This window comes from Phallusia mammillata, chromosome 2 (genome assembly GCF_965637545.1).
Source record: "Phallusia mammillata chromosome 2, kaPhaMamm4.hap1.1, whole genome shotgun sequence".
NCBI lineage: Eukaryota > Metazoa > Chordata > Ascidiacea > Phlebobranchia > Ascidiidae > Phallusia > Phallusia mammillata.
Genome location: NC_137253.1, coordinates 10,839,775 through 10,865,141, shown reverse-complemented (window position 1 = coordinate 10,865,141; position 25,367 = coordinate 10,839,775). Strand labels below are relative to the sequence as shown.

At 38.4% G+C, this 25,367-nt stretch overlaps 3 protein-coding genes across 3 annotated transcripts; 1 reads left to right on the top strand and 2 right to left on the bottom strand.

Moving 5' to 3' along the window:
• The first annotated feature begins 234 nt into the window (after positions 1-234).
• LOC145212601 (uncharacterized) lies at positions 235-13,883 on the top strand. Its single transcript, XM_080080775.1, has 6 exons — positions 235-447; positions 1,804-1,950; positions 5,388-5,483; positions 6,306-6,484; positions 7,578-7,803; positions 10,042-13,883. The coding sequence occupies exons 1-6, from the start codon at positions 278-280 to the stop codon at positions 10,700-10,702; spliced, it is 1,479 nt and encodes a 492-aa protein (XP_079936901.1). The 5' UTR covers positions 235-277; the 3' UTR covers positions 10,703-13,883.
• A 672-nt stretch (positions 13,884-14,555) lies between these two features.
• Positions 14,556-16,581, bottom strand: LOC145213819 (uncharacterized). Its single transcript, XM_080082227.1, has one exon. It carries the CDS (start codon positions 16,146-16,148, stop codon positions 14,757-14,759), a length of 1,392 nt encoding a protein of 463 aa, XP_079938353.1. The 5' UTR covers positions 16,149-16,581; the 3' UTR covers positions 14,556-14,756.
• Positions 16,582-16,652: 71 nt separating this feature from the next.
• On the bottom strand, positions 16,653-25,037 carry LOC145213818 (coronin-1C-like). Its single transcript, XM_080082226.1, has 11 exons — positions 24,769-25,037; positions 24,575-24,697; positions 24,016-24,145; positions 23,451-23,629; positions 23,250-23,369; positions 22,893-22,997; positions 22,064-22,209; positions 21,240-21,303; positions 20,455-20,572; positions 19,453-19,598; positions 16,653-18,323 (listed from the first exon to the last, which is right to left on the bottom strand). Exons 1-11 carry the CDS (start codon positions 24,958-24,960, stop codon positions 18,168-18,170), a joined length of 1,479 nt encoding a protein of 492 aa, XP_079938352.1. The 5' UTR covers positions 24,961-25,037; the 3' UTR covers positions 16,653-18,167.
• Between the last annotated feature and the right edge of the window lie 330 nt (positions 25,038-25,367).

The window sequence follows — 25,367 nt, the reverse complement described above, 5'->3', positions numbered from 1 at the left end:
CTGTTTTGGCTACGGTGCTATCAAAACTCTCAGAAAACCATTTACTTATGCTGCACTACTCCAAGGTTACTAATATAAAGCCACATAAAATGCCTATGATACAATAATTCAGTCAGGACTGAGAATTAAAAATACTTGAAAATTGAAATGAACAAAGTTCGTTTGGGCAGAATTGAATCACCACAGCGCGACCCATTTTGTGACCCTGCGCGACGCATGTTTGGGTCGCGACCAACATATTATGCCTTACTTTACAGCTATGTAGTTTCTAGCTTAAATGACTGTATGTGCTAACAAGCGGCTCCTGCCGTGCAACAACTTGGACGTGAGACAAAACGCCAGAAGCATCCATCAACAACTGACGAGTCTTTGGGTGGAAAGAATTTCAAAGTCACCTGTGTGGCTCCGTACCGAACCCCTGCGAAAGACTGTGCTTGCACCATGCACGTAAGTCAGTGGTTCCCAAACTTTTTTCTTTTAAGGCGCATTTTAGAAAAAACAAAAATTATTTGGCGCACTTCGAACATTTGAATAATTTTTTTAGCTGACAAAGGCACTAACTATGAGGTCATAAAGCCGCTATACAGGTCACTCTCATAGTTAAATAGCCTAGTTGAACCAGAGTTGCAAGTCGGGCCGGGCTTTTCGGGCCGGGTTCGGGCTTAGGTATTTGTGAGAAAACGGGCTTAAAACGGGCCTGACTTTACGTTCCGTGCCCGCCATTGTTTTTTAAATAAAATCACTCAGCTAAGCAACAATTCTCTGGCTTTGACCTAATGCCCACCCTCCTCGGAAACTATGTATTGTTTGCCCCATTGTCTACTATTGTTCATTGTGTTTGTTGTCTTTCTCTTCTTTCTCATCCTTTGTTGCAATGGTTTCGTGGATAGGCCTGTCAATCAAAATTTCGGGCCTAAACGGGCTTCTCAAAAACGTTTCGGGTTCGGGCCGGGCTTCGGGTTTATACTTTCGGGTTCGGGCCGGGTTCGGGCTCAGATTTCGGGCCCGCTTGCAACTCTGAGTTGAACATCTCAAAGACGTGGAGCACGTTGGCCTAGTGGTCTAAGCACCTGGTACTACTACTCTACTTGATTGATTTTAATTTCAATATTTTTTGAGGCACCCCTAATGACATTTCGCATAGTTTGGGAACCACTGACGTAAGTTAATAAAATTGATTGTTGACTTAAGAGTTTCAATGGCCTAAGACTTACACTCGCACTGTAATGAGATGAGTTTATTTAGCTAGGTGAACATAGCGACACAAAAGCACTAAAACAATCACCAAGCCGGAAATAGCTGCGCAACGTTAAAACATTATGGAGCGCAAAACATTGAAGGGTACAATTGGTGGATAATGGATGAACGCACTGCAGCTACACCGTATTTACGCGCTGCAGCTACACCGTATTTAATATGCCATTTAGGCCGGTAAAACTTGAATTCGGTTACATTTGGTGTAAATTTGGTTGTTTGGGACTCACAGCAAAATAGCAATGCTTTTGGATACCACTGGGTCCTTTTTCATTTCAAATTAGTAATATTTAATAGAGTACAGCAATTTCAATGGAAAGCCACAACGTTTGAAAACTAAACAGCGGAACCTTTGGGTCAAATGACTTAGAATTGCCGAGAAATAACGCTACACCGCCATTACCACTCAGTTAGCTTTTGAAAAGTATTCGACACAATCACATGGATCCCAATTTCCATATCTGCTCCTAATTTTGCAATGCACTTTTGAGAAATACAATTTGATTTATTATTGTGTAGTTTAATGACAGCGTTTCGTTTTTATTTCAGTTGCTTTCGAGGCCATCATCGCGTATTCAAGCTAAAGAAAAGGAGAATTCTCGCTCTCCTTTCGTTTATGATGCTTTTTTATGTTTTCTCCATTAATACTCTGTTTGTTCTTACTCCCGTCATACAAAAAGTGAAGTTTGAGGCCAGGTATGTACTCGTGCAAGTGTTCATGCTTTTGTGAAGTTATCACAGAGGGCCTGTTTCGGGCTTGAGTTTCAATAGAATGGGTTTGATTAGGGCCTGATACGTTACTCGGCACCATTTTGCCAAACTTTCAGGCCTAATTAGCAGTTTACCGGCATTTCGCAAACTTTCGGGCCTAATTTGGCTTTTCAAACAACAATCGGATACAGGCCGGGTTTTGGCCTTGTACTTTGATGTTTAGGCCCTTATTTCCGCTTATAACTTAGAACAAATGATCAATAAAATGCCCTGATCTACGAGAGTATGGGCACTTTGTATGCAAAAATCTCACCGCCAAAATGTCACCTACTTTTAAATGACGTTAATTTAATCTGTTCGCCTGGGGGTATGTTTCTCAACCGGTATGTGATGTAATATTGTACAAATGACACGTACCGGACAAACCATTGACGAAACACTAGCCAAAGCAAGCAATTGTTGGCTGGTTTTCCGAATTTGTATTGCTGTCATATATCGCTGCCTCATGACAATATTATGGACGCACGTGTTTACATGCAAATGTAAATGACCAAAAATAAGCTAATTATAAACCGGGCCCCACTTTAAGTATCATGTTGTTTGAGGTTTTGCGCAAAAACCAAGTGCACGTCTCGCAAAATCTGCCATAAACCGCCTTTGTCGCAATTATGTCGCAACATATCAGGTTTCAACAGAGATTTCCATGTTAGATTTATTGCGAGTGTAAACGCGTGCTTGCTTCCAAATCTGTAGGTTAAATGGGGGTCAGTGTTACACGTAGGACTTTGTATTTTCCTTTGATAATTTTGAAAGTAATTCCAGGCGTGTTTATAACGAGTTCGGTATAACATCGGCAACAGAACAAAAGCGGTTACGACCGTCAATCAAAACATACAGAGGCACTGAATAACCGCGCCAATGTTTCTAAACTGTAGTATAGCAACGTGACTCACAAACGTAATCAACCGTTGCTTTGCGTATTCAGCTGTGCTAAGCAACGATAACCACAATAGGCCTAAACTCAACCTGTGGTAACAATTTCCACGTACTCCAGAAACAACAAACAAGTTTTGTTTTTGTACACCAGGCGCTCTATACATCTGCGATTGTGGAAATGAAGCACAAATATTTTTCCAGTATATGACTTTAAGCGATATATGTTTGGTATAGGGCAGTGGTTCCCAACCTTTTTGTAGTCACGGACCCCTTCTACAAATTTCATTGGTCCGCGGACCCCCAACGTAATTTAGTCTTGTTATGTTTTTCGTTTCCTGCATTATACGTTACTATACTTTCGCATTTGGGGGCAGAATTTAATCAACCTTCACAGTCCTTTAATCTCAATACATTTCTGTACTGTAGCAGTCAATGCAACGAAGAGATAAATTTTCTGGTGTTCAATACTTTAAACAAAGCACAATAAGTTATATTGTTAATGTGTGTTGTGATGTCACAATGGAGGTAACAATCGAAGTTTTCCTGATCCAAGGGTTTGATAAACAGTTTGTACGGTACTCAGATGCAGGATTGTAAAAACGGTTTGGGAACTTAAAAATATTGTACTGTTGTTAATGCTACTACAAATGTTTGCCTCCGCGGACCCCCTGAAACCATCTCACGGACCCCTTGGGGGTCCGCGAACCCCAGGTTGGGAACCACTGGTATAGGGGGACGAAATATGCATTACGTTGAAAATATGCATTAGATTTAAATTTCAATAATTTGCACTGTAATCTCCTTGTCATGCATGCGCAGAATGTTTTTACCAGCCAAAAATACCACTTGGTCATTTTAGTACAGCGTAACAGGGGGTGTTTATCATTGGTGGGCCCAACGCAACTAACATGCTGGTCAAACGATAGACGGCACTTTCGGTAAGTTGTCTTTACATGTTACGAACCAAAAGGGCATAGTTGACAACCAAGTAAAATTCGCAAGTAGTTCTATATCCGCATTGTATGGTTGCAAAAAGCAACGAGTGCATGTATCTGCTCAAAAAACCAACTAAGAATCGCAATCGCTCGCTATGGCACTGCACTAAAACAGTTTAGATAGCGTCACGTTTCAATCAAAAACCAATCTTTCCGCGGGGCGCGCAACATTTATTCGGTGGACCGTATGTTGCCTGTGGGTTGCAAGTTTGACACCCCTGCGGTAAAAGTATGGAAACAACTGTCAATATGTTAATTGGCCAATATGAACATAATTGTTTCCAACCAAAGTTTTTCATAATTTTTCGTATTTATATCTTACCGTGATACGGTTTTACAGTTTTTGCAAGTAGTGACAAAAGACATAATTCCAACAGAATGCGTGTCGCACATCTACTATATTACCCAGTTTGATCATTACTATAAAATCAAACGTAATTTCCTATTCGTCGCCGTTAATTTTGATCTATAATTAACCACCTTATTGCGACAACCGACAATACATGTAGTTTTGGTAATCTGATTGGTTGGCATTCTAGAATAGAGGCCTGGACAGGAAAGGGTTGAAACGCCGACCGCTTAGCAGCGCTTCGATGCCATACGTCCTTATCACTGAAAACATAAATAGCGGGGCCACAAGTATCAATAATTCATACGAACAGCAGTGTTAAGTGCCCATATCGCGATTACGGGTAACGGGCGCGATTTTTCCCCCTGCACACGATGCGCCTCTTGTTTTAGGTTCGAATTTTAAACCAGTTTATCTTCTATTTCTAACGCTCTGTCGCCCTAAGCAAGTAAAAGCGTTTACAATAATGCAAATTGACTTGGTTGAGCCTTATAATTTTTGATTGATGAACTTTTCAAACGAAAACCACGTAATCTGGGATACTTTTAAATTTGTTGTTTAGTATACTGGTTTGCGCAGTTAAAATCAGAAACCAACGCAAAAATGACCTAATTAAACATGTATTTGTAATTCACAAACTTACTGTTCGAAAATCATACAGCTTGGAACACTTTGAAACTTACTGTTTAGTGTATTGGTTTGCGCAGCTAAAAACAACAACGCAAAGTGACTTTAATATTTGTAGTTCAAAAAATTTCATTCGAATACGATATGACCTGGAATGTCAGTGTACAGAGAACTTCAAATATTTTAGCACAGGGTAATTAGGTCGGTGTTTTAAGTGGGTTTTGTCTGAGAGCAAATTGCTTTCCATGTTTGTAAACGGTAATTTGCCCAACAGTGTCTTTTTGAATTAAAAATTTAAAGTCTGACTTACAGAACAAGTAAATGCCAATTTGTTCATGTTTTATTCATGTTCAGTTAGTTTCACACTGCTGAGTTTGAATGAGTTTTTATTGCCCAATTTTGGCGTTACGGCCTAGAGTTTTCCCACAGCTATGCTACAAATTGAATCAAAATAGCACTGAAACCGAAGAAAGTCTACAGGCTAAGTCTTGAACTTACATCTAACATGTTTTCAGGTCGTTTTTTCGTATACGTGATTTTCATAGCAACCGAGAGCCAGCCGTAGATATTTCGTTGGACTACGGGGATGAAGTGGACGCAAGAATCGGAGAGTAAGTATCCGGAAAATAATCATGTTTTAACTTCATCGGACAGTTGACACCAGTGGTTCTCAAACTTTTTTATTGTCGGGGCCAAATGGTATTTTTTAAGTGTGTAGGGAGCCGCAAAAAATAAAACCTTTGGAAAATCACTAAAGAAGATGACTTTGAAAGCTAAAATAGCAATGTTTGGTGGTTTTCTGAGGTCTGGTGCGAGCCGCAAAATAAGTAGTTGGGAGCCGCATGCGGCCCCAAAAACCGAGTTTGAGAACCACTGGTTTACACGAACGCAACGTACAAGAACTATGTTGTAGATATACACTCATTAATCTTTATTAAAAACACATGAAGGGTACCAGACTGGCCGAATAAAAGCATTTATCGGTTTATTTTCCTTAAGACCTCCAACGTTTTTGTTTCCAACATGCTGTATAAGTTTTTTGCGGCACATTTTGCTGTCACAACCAGCAAATAATGTACAAATTCATTTGCTATCTAAATTTGATGAGTATACGAATGTTGTTGGCCACAAATGTATTTAGCTTGTCATAAACACACGAACTCGGTCAATAATTCCTGATATATGAGGTAAGTGTAAAACAAAAATTTCAAGACACAGTTGGTTATTTTTCTCCCGCACGCATCCTTAAAAAAAACTACTCAAAAGGGCTCAAATGTAAATAAGCTGTTTCTGTCGGGCATAGCTTTTTACCAGTAGTTGCTCTTCCAGCAGATTTTTATGGCAAGTAACCGACGGGTTAAATGGAATTTTGGAAATTTACCATAACTCTAATGATATTTGTAACAAACATTTTACATTTTCCATCACTACAGGAGCGAACGAGAGGCAATGAGCGGGCCAGTGACCGACCTGCCTCCAATCTATGCAAACAACCTAACGATTCCGCGCCCTCCGATGGCATTTACTATAAACCCATGGCGAGTATTAGGGGATGTTGGGAAACCCGTAAATGGCTCCAACTGCGTTCATATGCGAAATGAAGAGTTATATTGTAAGTATCTGCTATCAATTGCTGAAACTTGACTGACCGACTTAATTAGCCTAAGTGATTGATTGACTGGACACTTGACATGATAGCCCATGTTTTTTCGGTGTCCTTAATGTGGAATTGTGATGATGAAATGACTACGTGACTACTAAAATAAATTTTGCCACAGCACTAAGCGCAGATAAGGTATTGTAAAATCAGACAGTAGCTTAACAGGAACGAAACCGTTTGGGAAGGACGTTTCTTGTTTTTTTATTGATTCTATGGGAGCTAGTCTTTGACCAAACTTCTTTTTTGTCGGCTCTTGGACGCTGTAGGTAGTTTACAAACGAGTTCCGCGGTCATACGTGACAGCAGGTGTTATTTCACAGTCTATTATTATCTCATGTTATGACACCCAAATGCCTTCAAATTTCGGGTTGAGCGCGCCGTTTACAAATGTGGTTTGATTTTTCAAAACCATTGCAAACCACGTACACCAGATTGAAAAACACATTTATGATGCGCATTGATGTATGCAATCCTGTCTATAGCTTGTCTTTCGGGAGAATAGTCCTGAGTGACAAGCCTAATCGTTTCAGTATGCTAAACCACAGATAATCTGTCGGGACCGCCCGCAGGCTGCAGTTGGTAAAGACAGTGATTTGCTTTGCCACATACTTAATGTCCTGGGTTTGGATAAGTGTAGAAATAACTGGCCGCTAACACACCACTAAACCCAAAGTTCGTTATATAACAAGCAAGAGCTTTTTCGTGCCCTATACTGTATTTGAGAGTTTTGTTTAATTGAAAAGATTTGACTGGATTTAAATGGATAGAATGGACTAAAGTCAATCACATTAACAACAATGGTTTTTGTTCGATTTGAAATACCTAACCTTGATACCAAACATTCAGATTTATGGCCTTTAGATGTTCGAGCACAATTTAAACACTGTAACTACCACTACAACTTACCTCCGCATGTACATATTTTCCCACTGTCGGGAAATTTCCCACGGGTTAAGAACCACTGCATTAAAAACAGGGGCTTCAGTTTGCAAAATATTACCATTGGTCTTAACAAAAAGCTCAAACAACTCTTCTCTGTTTGCAGATCCTAAATGGTCGCTTGTTATAGTCCTCAAATCCAGCGCAACCAACTTCAATCGACGAGCAGCAGTCCGCGAAACTTGGGGCAAACTGCTCTACCTCAACCAAATACGGATAGCTGAAGTATTTATCATCGGAGCTGTTGAGGACCCGGAAGTTCAAAAACAACTGGAGGAGGAAAACCGGATGTACGGCGACATTCTCCAGTACGACGGGCCCGATGGCTACAGGTTTGAAAATCGCTTCATTTTGTTCTTTTATTTTGGCTTACACATGCAAAACACCTTCTAAAATTGACGAGTATTTTAGTTAAGTCTTTCATGTGTAAATAAATATTCAGTGAACGCATTGCCATGTTGGTCAAAAAACTATTTCGTGACGTCACTACATGTTGACTTCTTCTTTACGGATTAGTGACGTCACTATTTGTCGACGTAATGTATGACGTCATTGAGGTGCTTAGCGACTTCGTTACAAGTTTTTATACACCGACTTCAGCAAAATATATGCTGAATATAAAGATATCTCTTTTATAGCCACGTCTAGTAAGCGTATGTGATAACTGTTTGGGGTGCTAATTACCAAAATGAAAACGGCATATTGTCCTTTGCAATGGCACTGTATATAGACACTTTCATGCATAGCATTTGCGCAACACTGTGCGTGAGTACGTTTCCCAAACGCATATCCGGCCAAACCACAGCAAACCGGCAAAACTACCACCAATTACGTCATCGCAATTTCAAACCACGTGAACGAGTGTCCAAAGTGCGCATGTTAAAATTTCGTCGATAAAAAGAGCTTAGCAGATAGTAGCGTATCTGAAATGTTAATGCAGTAAGCTCACGGTTTTCATTGTATTTTGGCATCTAACTATTCCAGTCACCAGCGGTAAGTAACCACATTTTCCGGGTACAAAGTTTAAAAGACTGTCGTCTTAAGTGAGTATTATCTTGTATGTGGGAAACTGGGCAACCCACAACTTTTGCGAACCACGCCTTATCCGTTTACCATATATCCGCCTATCTAATACCTATACAGTATACATATTTGTATTTGCTGAAATTATAGCGACCTATATCCTATTTAATTACTTGATTAGAGTGTGAGCCACTGGCGTAGAGTACGGGGGTGCGGGGGTGCCGCGCACCCCGGCCTTATCCTTTGTATAACGTCAAAATCGCATCTTTGTTCAAGTTACGTCGGTTAATTAAAACGTGTTTCCAGCTAAACAAATGCGCTTGCATTCACGCCATTGATCGAACAGACGTCGGTTGAGACGTAACAATTGTAATTGTTTGGCAATAAATAGGCATTTTAATGCAATATAAACATAGACTAACGTATTTGTCGCAATACTCCCTGCAATAAAAATAGTTAATATATTGATTTCTAAGCCGAGTTTAATGTCTGTTTGCAAAGCTCTGCAACGGCCTAAACTTGGTCCAAGGTGAACTAAGTTTAAGCGTCAACAATACATAGCCGGCTATATTTAAAACGTGAATTGCTTTACTTTTATTTCCCGCCGTAACACGTTACTTTAAACTTAATCGTTGTTAAAGTGGCTGATTCGGCAAATCGTCCTTTCGTTACATCAGACGTTATTAGACGCACAGCAAACGTTCCAATCTAACACAAAGAAATGGCGCCAAGTGACTATTCGCAAATTAATGTGATAGAAACTACATGCTTAAGCACGTAAAAGCTGTCGTTATTTGGTCTTATACGGGTACAGATACTGTACATGGTATAGGCATCGTTTTTGGAAGATCGAACGGCGCACCCCTGGTATTTTTTAAAACTCTACGCCTATGGTGTGAGCTAATTAGTACTGACTAAATTGAGAGATTCTATGTATTAAACAACAACGCTGTAACAGTACCGAAGTGGTTATAACTGCTTTTATACATCCAGGTTTACAAGCTTAATCGTATTCTGCAAAGTATAAGCGCATCTAGTTTAGTATCACAGACATGGCACATGGTTAAAGTGATTTTCATTGTGTTGATGCATAAATTACCCTTAAACCATAGGATGCATTGCTTAAACGCTTTCCTGTTTTGTAGTTTAACGGTGGTGTTTCAAAACAGCAGTGCCAATAGCGTGCAGTCCCATGCACTTAAAATTGTGGGTACATTTTTGTCAGTTAACTGTCGTGTCGGTTGTTAACGATAGCACTACCAAGCAACAGTGCTGTAACTCAGGGATCGGCAACCTTTTTGTAATGCGGGCCGGTTTTGAACCTGAAGTTTGATAACGGACCTTAAAAAAACTTGATAACGGCCTTAAAAGAACTACAAATATTTAGCAATAAAACGCCTAAATTAGGTTATCATCCCCGAGATACATGGGCAAAATGTTTCAAAGCATTTGACCTGAAAAAGTATACGGCCCGGTAACGAACCGGCACTGGGCCGCGGACCGGCGGTTGCCGACCACTGCTGTAACTCAATGTGTTTTATGTACAGAAACATGCCTATTAAGGTCGCAACGGCAATGCAATGGGCCTCAACGTATCTCCCAAGCGACTACCTATACGCGTCTGCCGACGACGATTTCGTAGTGAAGTTTTCAAGCGTAATGGACTTTCTCGAATACGAGATCAAAACTCAGATGTACTATGAACTCAAACTCAGTCGGGTTCCCGATATGACTGAGCTGCGGCGGTCGCTTCCCATATACTGCATATACTACGTGGACAAGCAGGTCGAACCCAATAGAGACAACACAAGCAAATGGTACGTTTCACCCGAAGAGTACCCTGTGGACCATTATCCCTCGTACTGCGGCGGAGGCTTTTACATTATGCCCGTTGCCATGACAAAGGGCCTGTACGACATGTCACGCGTCACCAAGCTCCTACCCATGGATGACGTATGGGTTACGGGTATATTACGTCAGAAGCTCGGTAGGGGCGATAAAAACGTTGTGAAGGCCCGATGGCCGAAAAACGACCCGCAACCGATTTGGATGCACTTGTGGGGTGACTATGGGCGTAAGAAGAAAAATATTGCAAAATTTTTACCCTGGGTACTTGAGAAATGGGAATGGGACACAGGGTTAAGCGAAAGACCGCACTGTCTTCGTAGTGATATGCCCAAAGGAAAACCAACGGTGAGGACTATCTAGTGAAAATGGCGAGTAGATTTTTTTTTATATGCACCTGTCCCACCATGATGAAGTCACTGTGACGCGTGAATTATATTTCTGGTGTTGTTCGGTCTGAGCCTCAAGAGTATCGAAGAAATTGGCGACGCATATATCGTACATTGTTGGCTTATTCATGAAACTACACATATTTTTTGACTCCTCTTAAGCTATTCACTCAGCTCAGGTCTATGTTAAGAGTTAAGTAAGAACACCGAACTAAATAAACTTTGTTTGCCGCGGACTTAAGGTTGAGAAACACTTGGTCATTTAATTTCATTTTCTAGATTAAAAACACTTGCTATTTCTCTCCATTGTGTTTTGTTTTTCTCTGCGATCGTCATATATTCCTCGCATCGCTCTTGTGCGCCCTCCAGCGCCAACCGAATTATGCATTGGGCCCTTATTCCGTCTTTCGTTCTGCTTACATTCGCTTGCTTATTTTACCGACTTGTGACGTAGCTATTCATGACGCGACTATGACGTAACGACGATTATTGAGTCACAATGCTTGCTTTTACTACACAAAAAGGTGAACTTACGTTTTGAAAAGATTTAAGTTTATGGTTTGTTAAATGTCGAATGAAACAGTCTAGGTATTAAAACATCCTTAGCGGACAAAATGCATACACTTTGTGATGAGACATATGTACCAACATTGTGCTGTACGCCTTAGAATTGTCGTAACTGCATCTCGAAACTTGTATCCCCGCTGCATTGACTCAAACCATGGAGCCCTACATACGCGAAAAAGACATGTTAACCAAAAAAAAGTACTAAACCAAAGCACATAAGTTGGTCCTATGTTGAACTTTTCATAAAGACTAAAGGCTGTAACACTTAACAAACGCTTACTAACACACAAATAAGTTTGTATTTGCTTAGAAAACATGTTAGAGAGGGACTTTTTCGGTGTAGGACCTTCACCCAGGTTCAGTGACACCCAAAAGTCCCCATGATCTAACGAAATAAATTTGCACCTCGCTACATTTGAGTAACCACCAGAGAGCACATAGATACTGAAAACATTCTTTGCAGACGACCTACCTAGGCAAAGTCCCACCTAACTGTATATTTGACACCTTGCACCTGTGATGACAACAGCTATTGTTGAACCATCTGCAATGGAGTGTACTTACTATATACAAGCTCTTTTTGGCTTATTTTTTAACAATTAAAGTGAACCCCGGTTGAACTGGATTCGGTTAATCCTGTTCTTCGCCTAATTCAGACAAAAGTCGAGTTACAAATGTTTTTAATCTGGCAAGGCTTTTTAACTTTTCGACATCGATTAATTCGGATCTTCGCCCAATTCGGACAAACGGGTCCAGATTAAGCGGGGTTTACTGTATATTCGTGTCAGGTTTACAACATTTAGAAATTTGAAGTTAAACAAAATTAAATAATAAGTGATTTCGGTTAAAAAAATTGGTGTGCGCTGTAATCGACCCATGTCCGGCCATTTCATCAAAAAATACCTTATACTCAAATTAACCATTTGTCTTTATTTTTTTTCGCCTTACACGTTCGCAAACAATGCAATCTTTCCATCCATATTCAGAACTGACTATGACGTCACAGTCGCGTTTTTGTATTCGTCACAAACCTGAGCGTGTTTGGTGCCTTTTGTCATGCTAAAACAAAACCCAAAACAGGGCTAAAAAGCAAACATTTGTGATATGCTTACCAATTTTGCAGCGACCAGTTGTAATGAAAACTTAGTACATGAAAAGATGTCATTTTATTGGTTTAAGGAGCAACTGACCCCAAAATAAAGCATGTTGCGTTACTTGTATTTTACAGTACAACTGATACTAAATTTATTAGTGTACGTGTCGCTTCTACGTGTATATGCACTGTATGAGTTACAACTGGTTCGGTAGAATGCACTTGTCCTGTGAATGACTCAAATATTTTCTTGTTTTTTAGTGTGTCAGCGCAACGATTTGTTTTGAAAACTCGCATTTCAAAACTCAATTGGTAGTCGCAGTGTTTGTACGTTTACATGAGCTTTCGTCAAACAAGTGGTTCCCAACCTTTTTGTGCTAACAAATAAAAAATTGTTAAGTTTGTGACCACACGTAAAATTTACTTACAGTTTTTTGGACGAATTTGATTGTACGTTTGTTTCAAAAATGTATGTTTATTTTCCGACAAAAAAGCGTGCATTCGTAGTGTAAAATTTAAATAAATGAAGTGAATTTAAAATGTTTACATTTAATGACCTCTGAACTATGCATAACAGGTTGGAAATCTCTACATTGGACCTATTGTTATCAGAGCTGGTATATTAAAGTGCACGGTTTGTTTTTGCGCTGATACCATTTTTGATGTGTAATGCCCTTGAACGAATTTCCTGTTGTGACACAACAATGCATTACCAACCAGTGAAATGTGTGTTTTTGTTTCCGAAATATTTACAGCAAACAATGCTTGTATACAACCATGACTGTGCAACAAGCGGCTCACCCACTCTGTTATTGTGACTGTTTGCAGCGCTATGACATCATACACATCCTTTAAAAGTCTTTTTATGACGTCAATGATCAAAAAAATTGTTGGCTGAAATTTTAGCTTTAAATCGACAGTATCAAATTTAAGCCAAAACTCGGCAAACTAACTTTTTGAGGACTATCATCGGCAGTGCATTCGAACAATGCATTTAAAGTGCTTACTAATCTTGAAGTGCCAAATAAAAATTTCCCCTGATAATGTTTTTGCACGTTTCGCAACGCAGGCGCCGAAAAAGTTGTAACAAACTTGCATCAGTAGCGTTTTGCGTGTGTTTGCTTTCGCTCTACGTTGCCTGTTTACGCCTTTTTTGCTATGCACGATTTTGGCTCAATAAGGCCTCGTATAAACTGACCCGTTGGCTTTTGGACATATATTATACCGTTTCTTTGTATTTTGCTGAAGAACTAACACCTTGTCCCGTCAAAAACAGCTATATTGCATAGATACTGTTTATTTAGATTAGAGATTTGTTTGTTCCCAAAAGTTTTGTACGTGTATTAACGTCGCAGTAAAGTATTCATTTCTTTTGCGGTACTTTTACTTACCGCCATGCATTTTCTGGACCCAAACGAATATAAGATTTCTATGGGTAAAAATTTTTGTTTTTCGTCGGTGTGTTTCTGTTGCTTAGTACAATTTTCTGATTGTGCGTGCAGGTTTATGACTACACAAGGTAAAAACGAACGCTCTTAACAAATGACTTTGTATTCGTGCAAGAAAAGGGGTACGTATGTGCAGTGTTATTTTAAGGTGTTTTGGGGGACCGAAACAGTCCCAAAAATTTGGAAATTAAGCAAATATGGCTATTTTTTGGTATTTAAATGAAACACTTGCGGTCTCTTAAAACTACTTAGCGGTCACCCAAACCAAACCTTAAAAAAAACCTGCGTATGTGTTTAGTCGTGCCTTAACCTTAGTTGCAGCGCCCTCATCTGGCCGTTTTGTACAATTCGATTAGCAGTATAGCCTACCGACATTTGCCATAGAATACCACCGCTTTTGTTGGCAAAGGGCTTCGTCCTAATAAAACAATATTGTTAAAGCAGGCGTCCCATTAAAAATAGTCATAAATCAAAACTAGTCGGAACACAACTGTGTATAATTGCCTATTAGAATAGTATCATATAAAGCTGTTTAGTTTCTGCCTCAGCATAAAAGAACTGTTAGTCGACAAGTTTGTACAGTTAATATATTTGTCTCAAATTCAATTTTAAAATGGCGCCTCAACGGTTTTGATTCTGTGTTCAGTGTAGTTTTGATCAACAAATATATATATTTTATTAGTTGCCGAGTTTAACGTAAAACTTTAAAAGCACCAAAGTCATGTTTAAAAGAAATGTATTTACAGCGCGAGAGCATACATATACGTCACTTTCTAAACATTGTGTACAATAAAACACCGTAATAGGTTACTAAGTGACTATAGGTTACAGTACGGAAAAGTACGGCAGGCCATCATAAGTTCAACCAACATCATGAATAATAATGGAACCTCTTTAAAGTAAAACTGGTGAACAAATGTTTAGAAAAACTTAGAAAAGCTTTCTTTTAGAATAGTACCCAAGACATCGGGGTAAAAAGAGACGACTTTCATTAAGGCTATGACATCACCTTCGGCAGAATGTGCATTCGGCGGTTCTGAACCACCAAAGCATCGTAAATACAAATTTGATAAACCAAGTCGGCCAGTCATTCCTCGTTTATTCTTGAAAGCTATCCATGTGTCGTATGTCTTAATGTGCCTTAAAGACTGCCGAATGCTACGGTGTGCCCTAAAATGACTCCCAAGAACATCGAAATCAAATCTATTTCCCGCGTGGGAAACAATACACACAGAACCCGGAAGTCGTAGCAGGAACTGAGAAACTGCTGAAGCTACTTGCTGGTCGAAAGATTTTTTCTTGCTTCTGGTAATGGTAGAGCGAGTGAGTTGGGTTATCGAAGAGGCATATGCGTTAATTTCGATTGACGGATCAACAACAAGGGTTAGCATGTCGCAATCATCCGGGATAAAACCTTTTGCGCATCTTAAAAGTTGTTGTTTGCCAACAGCCATCATGCTAATTTCAGTGATTTTCCGTGTGTCTAAACCTGTTGCTTCCAAATCAAGAAATACCAAAGTTTCATCATCAAGGCTTGAAGCTCCAGACGGACTGGAAAGAATGTCTTCACATTTCAAGGCGGAAAAATATTTTACTGCTAGAGCTCGAAAAAATGCAGGTTGGTTTCTTTTCAACCAGTCAATTGCGACAACATTATCCATGTCTGAAGGCAACCTCTTTGTTTCTGCGAAACGAGCTCGTTTGCCAAAAACAGGTTTGTTAGCATCCTCACCAGCAGTGTTGTAAAATGCATACACAACACTCTGCGACAAGTGTACATCCCACAATTGAAGGTTTTGTTTTAAAACCTCGAGTTGCTTTTCCTTGCCGGCTTCGACCAACAAACAAACAGGTGCGGCTTGCAGGTTGACAAAACCACTTATTTGATCAGCAGCATTCTTGTCAAACGGCTTAGATTTAAACCCCAGTCTCAGTTTGTCCACCACTCTCGGTTTTGCTGCAATCTCAAACTCTTGAACGTGAACTGCCAGAAAGCTGATTTCTACACATTTTCCATTTTTTACTTTAGCGTTGACAAACACCAAGGATGAAGGTCCAATTCCATCGTCGGTTTTTCTTTTCCCTAGCTTTTGTACGCTTGCTGCTGTAGCCATAACGAAACTGTTGCTGCTTGCCCGAAATTTGTTCGTTTCTGACTGTTTGTTCAAAGCGTCAGTGCCAAATAGTCGCTTCCCTTTCAAAACGAGAAATGAATCCTGGGCGGGGGTATTACCCATTGTCCATACCACGCTTTTGATGAAAATTTGGTTGTCTGGACACAGACGCACAACAAAGTCAAAACCATGGAACATGGGTTTGGCTTGTATTCATTCTCGACCCCGTGTAAAGGAGTGGGTAACACACCTCTGCCGCTTGATTTATTCCACGCCTCTTGAAAATTTAATGAAAGTTTGTGCAATATCAATTAATATACTTGTATTGTGTTTAACACGAATTCCTACGCGCTTTGTTACAAAAAAACAGTAACAATCGCCGCTTTAGGTTGAATATCAGTTATTTTCGGTAAGGATTAGTTAGGAAATCAAATTCGGCCCTTTTTCCTTCAGAAAGAATGTGGCAAAAAACACGCCACGCAAACTTGAATGTACGTAAAATTGACTAAAAAAGCAAATTTGCGCTTCATGGTGGCTGTCAAACATTTCAGTTAAATTATGTTGCTACCGCTTGTTTCACCGAGACGAAATACCCAATTCAATAAGTGATGAAAACACGTCCACGTAGCAGATCAAAATTGGTTCCCGTCCATACAGAGCGCATTGACCACAGCGACATCGAGTGGTAAATTCAGCGGCATATTCCGGTTGCTGTTTTATTTATTCACCGAATGTACACGATTTCGTTCCGTCGCGAACGCCTTGAGTAAATACAAAAGAAAGACGGGAGGGGGACAGTGCAGAGATCACACGGCTACACACAGGAGCACGTGACCACAAATGACGTCACGCGCGAAAAAGGCAGAACGCAAGTGTTACGTCACAGCAAGTTGCTCTTTCAAAAGTGTGTACTGCATAATTACATGGAATCGGGTAGTTTACTTTTGAGAACAGTCGATGGATTGTCGTTTGTTGCGTGCAAATGCGACAACCTCACTCTGTGACGTAACAGACGAACGTACGTGACGTCACCAAGCGGCCATGTACGTAACACGTCATAGATGAACAAGTCCAATATTAAATTGTTGGTTATTTGTAATCTCGAGAATTAACACAAACAAGGCAGTCGATTACTTGGGAACTTATTATGAAGTCACTCTAGGGCACTTTATAGGGGTAACACAACGGGGGGTTGGATGTTAATAGTGCAAGCGTACGTTAAGGTTACATGGCGTATGAAAAATGAAAACGCAAGACGGGTGCACACAAACACAGGGCGTGTCAAAAAGATTTTCACTTGATGCTCGTTACTTTTTTGCGCTTGGTCGCACGAGGGGAATACCCCCAGAGACGAAAATCGATTTGTTCACGGACGGATTTCGTCTGTTTGGGATTTGGCGAAATTTTACCAGTTTTGTGTGGGCCAGGGTAGAAGCCACGTGGTATTAATTAGCAAGCAGTCAAACACAAAAGTATTTCGATTGTTGACACACAAGAAATATTGCTAATATACAGGATAGAGCTAATTTACAAACAAAACTTAATGTAACATAAGGGAAGAATCATTTACCCTGCCAATGGCAATAATTTAAACCGATTTCATTGTTCGTTTAATCGCACTCTGTATGATAAATCACAGAAAATTTTCTTTTTAACATTATTAACTGCTATTTTTTGGCGAAATCAAATGCTGAAATACTAATTGGCCAGAAATATTTTTCATGTGATCAAAAAATTTTGCGGTTTACGTGATACACTCATGAGATTGTCATGTGATCATTCACGGCAGCAGCAAGTCCACATGGGAGACTATTTGCTTCCGTTTATCTATGGAGCTAAAATTCCAGGGGAACAAAGGGAAAAAAGAAAATAGATATACGATGCTGCGTTGAGAAAGATGGCTGTTTTAATTTTGTGTCACGACTTCACAATTACACAAAGATATACATACAGGGTAACCTCTAATGGTAAAGTGCTGGATTGTGGTGAAACAGCGGGTAGGGGAGATCAGGCCGTTTCAGTAATCTTTATTTTCGAGCATGGGAGTGGAGGGGGGCAAAATGTAACGGTGTATAGATATCTGGGTAGAAGGGCGACATGCCTGGTGGACAAGCAGGCCAAAAAGTAGGGGCGTAAAATAACTATAGCAAATTCGTGTAGAACCAATAGCAAAGATAAACTGTTGCAGCTTTGTGTTATCTCCCAGCTGCTTTGAGTCTATTCTTCTTCCTCTTCTTCTCCATCCTCTTTGCCATCATCATCCGCCACAACATCCCCGAGCTGTTTTTCGAGCTTTGCGATGCGCCTGTTCTGTTTACGGACGGTCGACTTCAGCTTCTTGACATCATCCAGCAATTCGGTAATGTCAAAGCCCTGTAATAAAAATATTATGTGCATTAGAAAGTACATTAGTGGCCAACAGGTCTGCACTAGAGTCTTAAGTTGGGTCAGGCTTTTAAGGTATGGTTCAGGCTTAAGTTTGAATAAAACAGGTTTAATTCTGGCCTGACCATACAGTCAGGAACATTTATGGTATAATATTTCCTTAGAAAATACAACTTTGATTTTTTTTAACCGGGTTCTAGGCAGTTTACAAATCTAATCCTCAGAAGTAAACCCCAAAGTTTTTTTTCTGCATCATATCACCATTGACAGGTTGGACGCTTTTTGTCAAAGGTTGTATGCAACAACAGCACACCATAGAACTATTGTTTCTTAGGGTTCTTAAAAGTCTCATCTTGAAAACCTGACGTTAACTTTGGAGTTCTGCTGACAAGATGCATGACCTTTTCTTTAACAACCAATACTTACTTGAAAAAGAAGTTTTTAAACATAAAGTACAGTCTTATATTAGGGTAGTACTAAAAATGCACTACCATTGTAGGCATGCAGTTATAGTCAATAACAACTGCAACATATAAAGCTAAAGAGCAGTGGTTCTTAACCTTTTTATCATGGCCAAACCCCTATGATATTCTTCAGCCTTTGGTCGAACCCCAACAAGTAGGTTTCTAACTCATTTTGTGCTTTTGGCCATATGTTTTTGCTGCCAAAAAAGATTTGTTGTTTTGCTGGTTACGAACAATGCACACACTGTTCTTTGTTGTGTCAAACATAACCAATGCAACCTTCTTATATTTTGCCATCCAGCAAATAAAAATTGCTATTTTTAGCAACTATATACCCCTATAGTTTGATTAACACATTTGCCAAGTATTTGTACATTAAAAAACCTTACCGAACCCCTGATTCAGCGCTGCCGACCCCCTGGGGTTCTATCAAACCCAGATTAAGAACCACTGCTATAGAGTGACCTTACAATAAACATTCACAGTTTAGGACCATACCCCCTTGGGGCATAACTTAAACTTTGCAAATTTATGATTGCCGTAGCAGATTTTAAAAGAGAAATTTGGGACTTTGGATAGCGGAGGTACTAAAAAATATGGAGGCAGGGCTTATGGTGGAAGTCACACAAAAAAACAAGAGAGGTGCAACCTACTTCAGGAAGTTGGGTTCCGTTTTGGGCGTGACTCTTAACTTGCACCTGTGATCTCGCAGGGAGTTTTGAGAGAGTCCTCTGAGGTTTGTTCGAAGTTGAAACTGAACCTGAATTAGATTTTGATTTTCCTTTCATCTCGTCATACACTGCAATAAAAAATGTTAACATACTTGTTACAAAAGCACAGATTTTTAAGTCTCAAGAAATATGGGACAACGCTTAATTTGTTCATGGATAAATAACCCACTTGTGATTTTTTTATTTAGGTTTAAAGCGAAAAAAATGTTGTTTAAGCCTCAAAGGACAAGAAACAAGGCATTTGAGATGCTTCTTACTCAAAATTTTACTTTCAACATGACTAGCAAAAAAATAAAGATTTTTTCTACAAGAAGGTACTTCATCTGTTTCCATACAATGTTAACATGAACAATTTATTCATTTTCTTTTGTTATATTTTTCAAAACAATTTTTAGGAGCTTTGTGATTTGTTTAACAAAACGTATTCTAAAGCACAATAAATGATACAGGAGGGTCCAAACGCAAGAGCTGCTAAATCAGAAACTTTAATTTAAATCCATTTGTATATTGATTTAAGCCATTTGTTTAACCATAGAGGTATAACTACAATGGTTTAACTATAAGGCTTAACTTGTGTAACACCAAAAACACATATAGTAATATGTACTGCTGTATATAATATATCATACATATCACAAATACACACAAAACAAAATCCTAAAAACTTTCACACATTATACAAAATTTACTAAATACGGTAAATGTGGCATTAACTTTGCTCTGGGTTTACATTTAGCTTGCACTAAAGAGTACCAATTGCTTAACTTTTGGGGTTTTAAACCTACTGTAAATCTACATAACCTCACCCCTAACTGTCTTACTGATAATTAAAATAACTCTGCCCTTGATGTCATTTAGTAGCGTTCAGCAAACTTCATCTGTATTGAGATAAAACATTCACAGCTTAACCAAGAAAAACTGTACCTGGCTTCCAGGACATTAATTTGGGAGGCGAGTTTTTTCCTTCAAGCCATTCAGCAGCTGTCAAAGCTGGTTCATCATTTGGACAATCATCATATATATCATCTTGGAAGAGTTCGGACTATGGTACAACAAAACATATGTCATCAAATGAATAAGTAAAACAAATATTTTTTATGCCCAAAACAAATTGTGAGACTTGTTGTTATGCTGCCATAAGGGTCATTACATGAAAAAGTGTCACAATTAAGTTAGTTATTTTATATCTGGGATCAATCCTGAAGCATCAATGCAAACCAGCGTTAACAGCACACTTGTATAGAAATCATAGTATACCAGGCCTATTGAAGATGTTATACCGAATTAGTTGGTCACTAAGCATTCACCACATATTAGTTATTAAGATCATTATGTACAAAACAGTTTGTTGCATACATTTGCATTGCTTTAGATATTATGTAAATATAGCAACTGTGTTTATTACTTTGCATCAGTCAGTAAATGTAAAAAGTTTTGGAGCTTCCTTATTGGAAACAGTTATAATGAATTACTGTGGAATGCATACGCAAATTTCCGTATTTGCTTGATACATTTCCAAGCCTACAACTTTCCGTTTCCATACAGTAAAGAACTATTTAGCAAACATGTGACTGTTTGTAAATACAAGTTAGGCATATAATTTCACAAAAAGCTGCCTTTTACAGTAATGCAACAGGATTGAACATTTGTCGTTTTGGTAAACCTAGAAACTAAGTTTGAATTGAACTTAATATGATTCTTTGTCTTACTTTTCTTGGGACAATCATGGAAATTGGTTCACAGTTGCTGTCAGACTGACACAGCTTGTAAAACCTGAAATTAAACACATAGTTAGGAGAAGGTATTTAGTTAGTTTAGCATTTGGCATTGGACAGCAGTTATACCATGTAACTTTAGGAGCTGGTTTTTATGCCATACATGCAACTTGCACCATAAATAACCAATATCTGCCAGGCATAATGCATCAACAAGTAATGCTCTTCCAAAAGTTTTTATTGCCAAAAACGTTGATTATTTATGATAAAAACTGTTGGAAGAGCAATACTCATTTGTATCGTATTAGGTTTTTTTTAAAATCAGACCAATGTAATCATGAAAAAATGGCTCGCTTGATTTGTGACAAAACATAGAGTGCCTTTTGAGAACGCCAACTTTAAACTCAATACAAGTTTTTATTTATTGTTGAGTTATGTCTTATACTGGCACCCTCAGCTGTATGTGATGTCAATAGCTTCCTGTGAGCTAATTTCCTGTGCAGATAGACTGCACGCCCGTAGCCAAATAAGGTATAAAAGCGATCCACACACCGGCAACTGCGATCTGCTGACTAACTGCATGGCCCATCGCTTGGGTTTAACCAGGCTGACAACACGGAAACAAGTTTTGTTTTAAAATAGACGTGGGCTGCTGTGAGCAAAAAATGCCAACAGGATGCCCCTGTAACAAAGTGTTGCACATTTTAAAACCTTACTTGCATACTTCACCTAACCTTAAATTAAATGTAGTTTGTTGGGGCATGATTTACCTAACACAAATAACAGTCACACGCTTGTAAATAAACTTTCTAAATTACCGGAAAATCTCTTTTTGCATAACATCTAATCCTCTTTTAGGCATCCATGCCACACCACGCTGAGATTTGTTGGTTTTAAACAAGCTAAGATAATGAATGTAGGGTGGTTTGTCATCTATTTCAAAGTATTTGATGTCCGAGTCACCCTATAAAAAAAAAACATCAAAAAACTTCATTACCTTGTTATGTATAACTTTGTGCCAACTTATATCAGGCCTAACTTAAAAGTAAAGCAACAACATTATGCAAAACAAATGTTTTATGGATGTCAATACCTCATAACTAGCAGGAAACAGGCCACTGGTATAACATAAACACTGCCAATGTAACACAAGCAGGTACCAGCTGCAACAGGAAGTTTTAAAACTTATTTATCACACACTACTTGGATGTGCTGTTAAGACCCACTCCCGAAAAAAAAAATTTTTAAGCTTACCTATACTGAAACTAGCACTGAAAACGAAACCTATGTTTATTTGTACTTGTTAAACAAACATTTGCCTCTGCGTTCATATGAGTCTGTCAGCACACTTTAAATTACCTTAAGCATGCATATAAAATTTAGTAATATTTAGGCAGTGGTGGGATTCAGCCGGTTCAATAGAACAGTGTCACAAAATTTTATGAGAACAGCGAATCGGTTAACATTACTTAATGTACGTTACTGTATATGACTTTTTGTAACAGCACCGGCTGAAAAATATGACTTTTAAGACAGAACCGACTGACAAAAATTTGAATCCCACCACTACATTTAGGTATTAATCCCATTGTCAAAACATGTAAACCAACACATTGTAAACTGAAAATAGCAAGCACCATTACATACTTTGCCCACTGTAAAGATGATGTTGTTGTTAGGATCATAGAATGGATACAACACACCATTATTGCTGTCGATTGTCTCCTCACAAAGTGGTTTGTCTGAGTTTTTCTAAAAAGGATTTTATTGTCAATTAATAGACTAATACTGTAATATTGTCAACTAAATTGACTTTAAACTTACACAAAATAGTGAAACAGTGTAAAATAATCATTTTCTACTATTAAATGTATACTTCTCAAACATTATGAGGTCATTGTATAGAAATTAACATAGTTTTATAGGATAGAAAAAACTTTCCGTTTAGAGGAAAAAATAGCAATCAGTGGGAAATAAATTGTACATGATAAAAAGTATATTTACCAGATCCCATAGTGCATAGCATCTAGCTGACATCCTGCCAAAACCAGTTGTAAAGATTTTTCCATCTTTCAAGAAGACGCACTTTCCAGGCTTAGCTCCGAGGCAAAAATCTTTTTTTTCCTACAACATAAAACAATAACATTTTTGACTAAAAATCAATACACATATGCCAAAGATTTACATTGTAAAAGCTTAACTTACTTTTACAACTTCTTGTTGGCGAATGTCAATAACCAAAAGGCGCTTGTCTTTCGTTGTAGCAGCAAGCAAAGAGCCATCATAATTCCATGATAAACAGGTAATGAAGGTAGGACTAAACTCCATTTCCCTAACAAGAGTGCCAGCTTCCACATCCCAGAGCAGCAGGCGACCGGCAGCACCTGAAATATGATTAAAAATAATAACACATCCAACAAATTTTAAATGACAGCTTTAGGAATATATATTTACATATGGTGTATGCCAAAAGCAGAATTCAGGTACCAATATTACAAAGTTTAAGCAGGGATTTAGTAAAACAATTCCTTCAAACTGTAATCTGAGGTTACCAGCAAAACCAGTATAAAGACACATAACGTTTTACTTTTTGTACAGGTCCTTTTTTGATTGTGAAACAGCCAAAAAAAGAAAAATTCATATATAACCTCCAAAAACTAAGACATTGTTTTATTTTCTTAATGAAGTAATGGGATTTAGCAACTAAATTTTACAGGCTTGGATGTTGCATCTGAACAGAATAAGTAAATGTTATGATCAAGTAAATTACAAGCAGAAGCCAGAATGTTTTCAGCTGTTGGATGCCATAAAAGCATGTTGACTCTTTTGTCATGGCCTGTGAAATCTCTCAGAGGTTCCGTCAAATTTTCTTTTAGACCACCGTCAGGTATCAACCAAATCTGAAAGAATAGCATTAATATTTTATTGAATTTCTGTAAATACGGTTTTCCTGTGTGCAAGTTATGGCATTGAACAGAATAGGTGATGCATGGATTTTTGGCTTGTTACTCCCAACTAACTTGAGTGCCATTGGCTGGTTACACTAGCCAATATGGCCTATTTCTTGTCACCAGCTGCACTGATATATATGACGAAAAAGTGTACTCTGTCTGCATATTGTAGAAAGGCAATTGACCAAATTCCCTACTTACAACTTATTGAACTTTTTTTTGATTGGATTAAGCTAAAATGTAACATATGTTTCTTACGCTTACTTTTCCCCAAGAAAGTTATTTTTAGTGTTACATTACCCATATTTTATTTGAAACATTATTTTTTCACAGATAAAAATATACTGGTGTTAACACATTCTGGAAACTATATGTTACCTTCACAGTACAATCATCAGAACAACTGGCAACCATGTTGTCATGAAATGGCGACCATGCCAAATCGATAACATCGTTTGAATGTCCATTCACCATAGGGTAGTCCGTATCTAGTCTTCCAACCTGGAAAAACAAGGTTACAATGTGAGAACAATTTCTAAAACCAAACCCAAAAGTGTCGCAATCAAACCAACCCTGTCAAGAGGGAGAACTAGAAAAGGTCCGCCACCCATACCAGAAACAGCAATGGCGATGAACTTTGGGTTAACAGAACATAGATTAGAGTCTGCACTATTTTTTGAAATTTTGATGTTGGTGAATGTGCCTTCAGACTTTGAAGATTGTCCGTAAACGTGGCGGAATTTACTTTGTCTGACGTAACTCATGGTGGAGGTTTTTTTATATTTCACAAGGGTTAAATCTAATCTACAAACAAAACGGCCTGAAACAGTTCAACAAATAAATAATAATGCCTGAATTTAACTTTGTATACACCATTTAAGTGAAGATAGCCTAATACTTCAGTAATTTATGCAAAGAAAGAAACCAAGATAATTTAATTGGACAAAAAAAATGAAGAAAAAAAACAATAAAACTTTAATTATACATATAATATAAAAACTAAACAGCTATTACAAGGCAACATATGTATAGTTAATTAGAAATGAAAGCTGTATGTTAGTGTCACAGCTCTTAAAAACACAATTTTAAATGCATACAATAAATTACAGTCAACTGCTGGTATATTATTTAAAACTTGTTTCAAAAGCTTTTTGATAAATTTAACGATTGC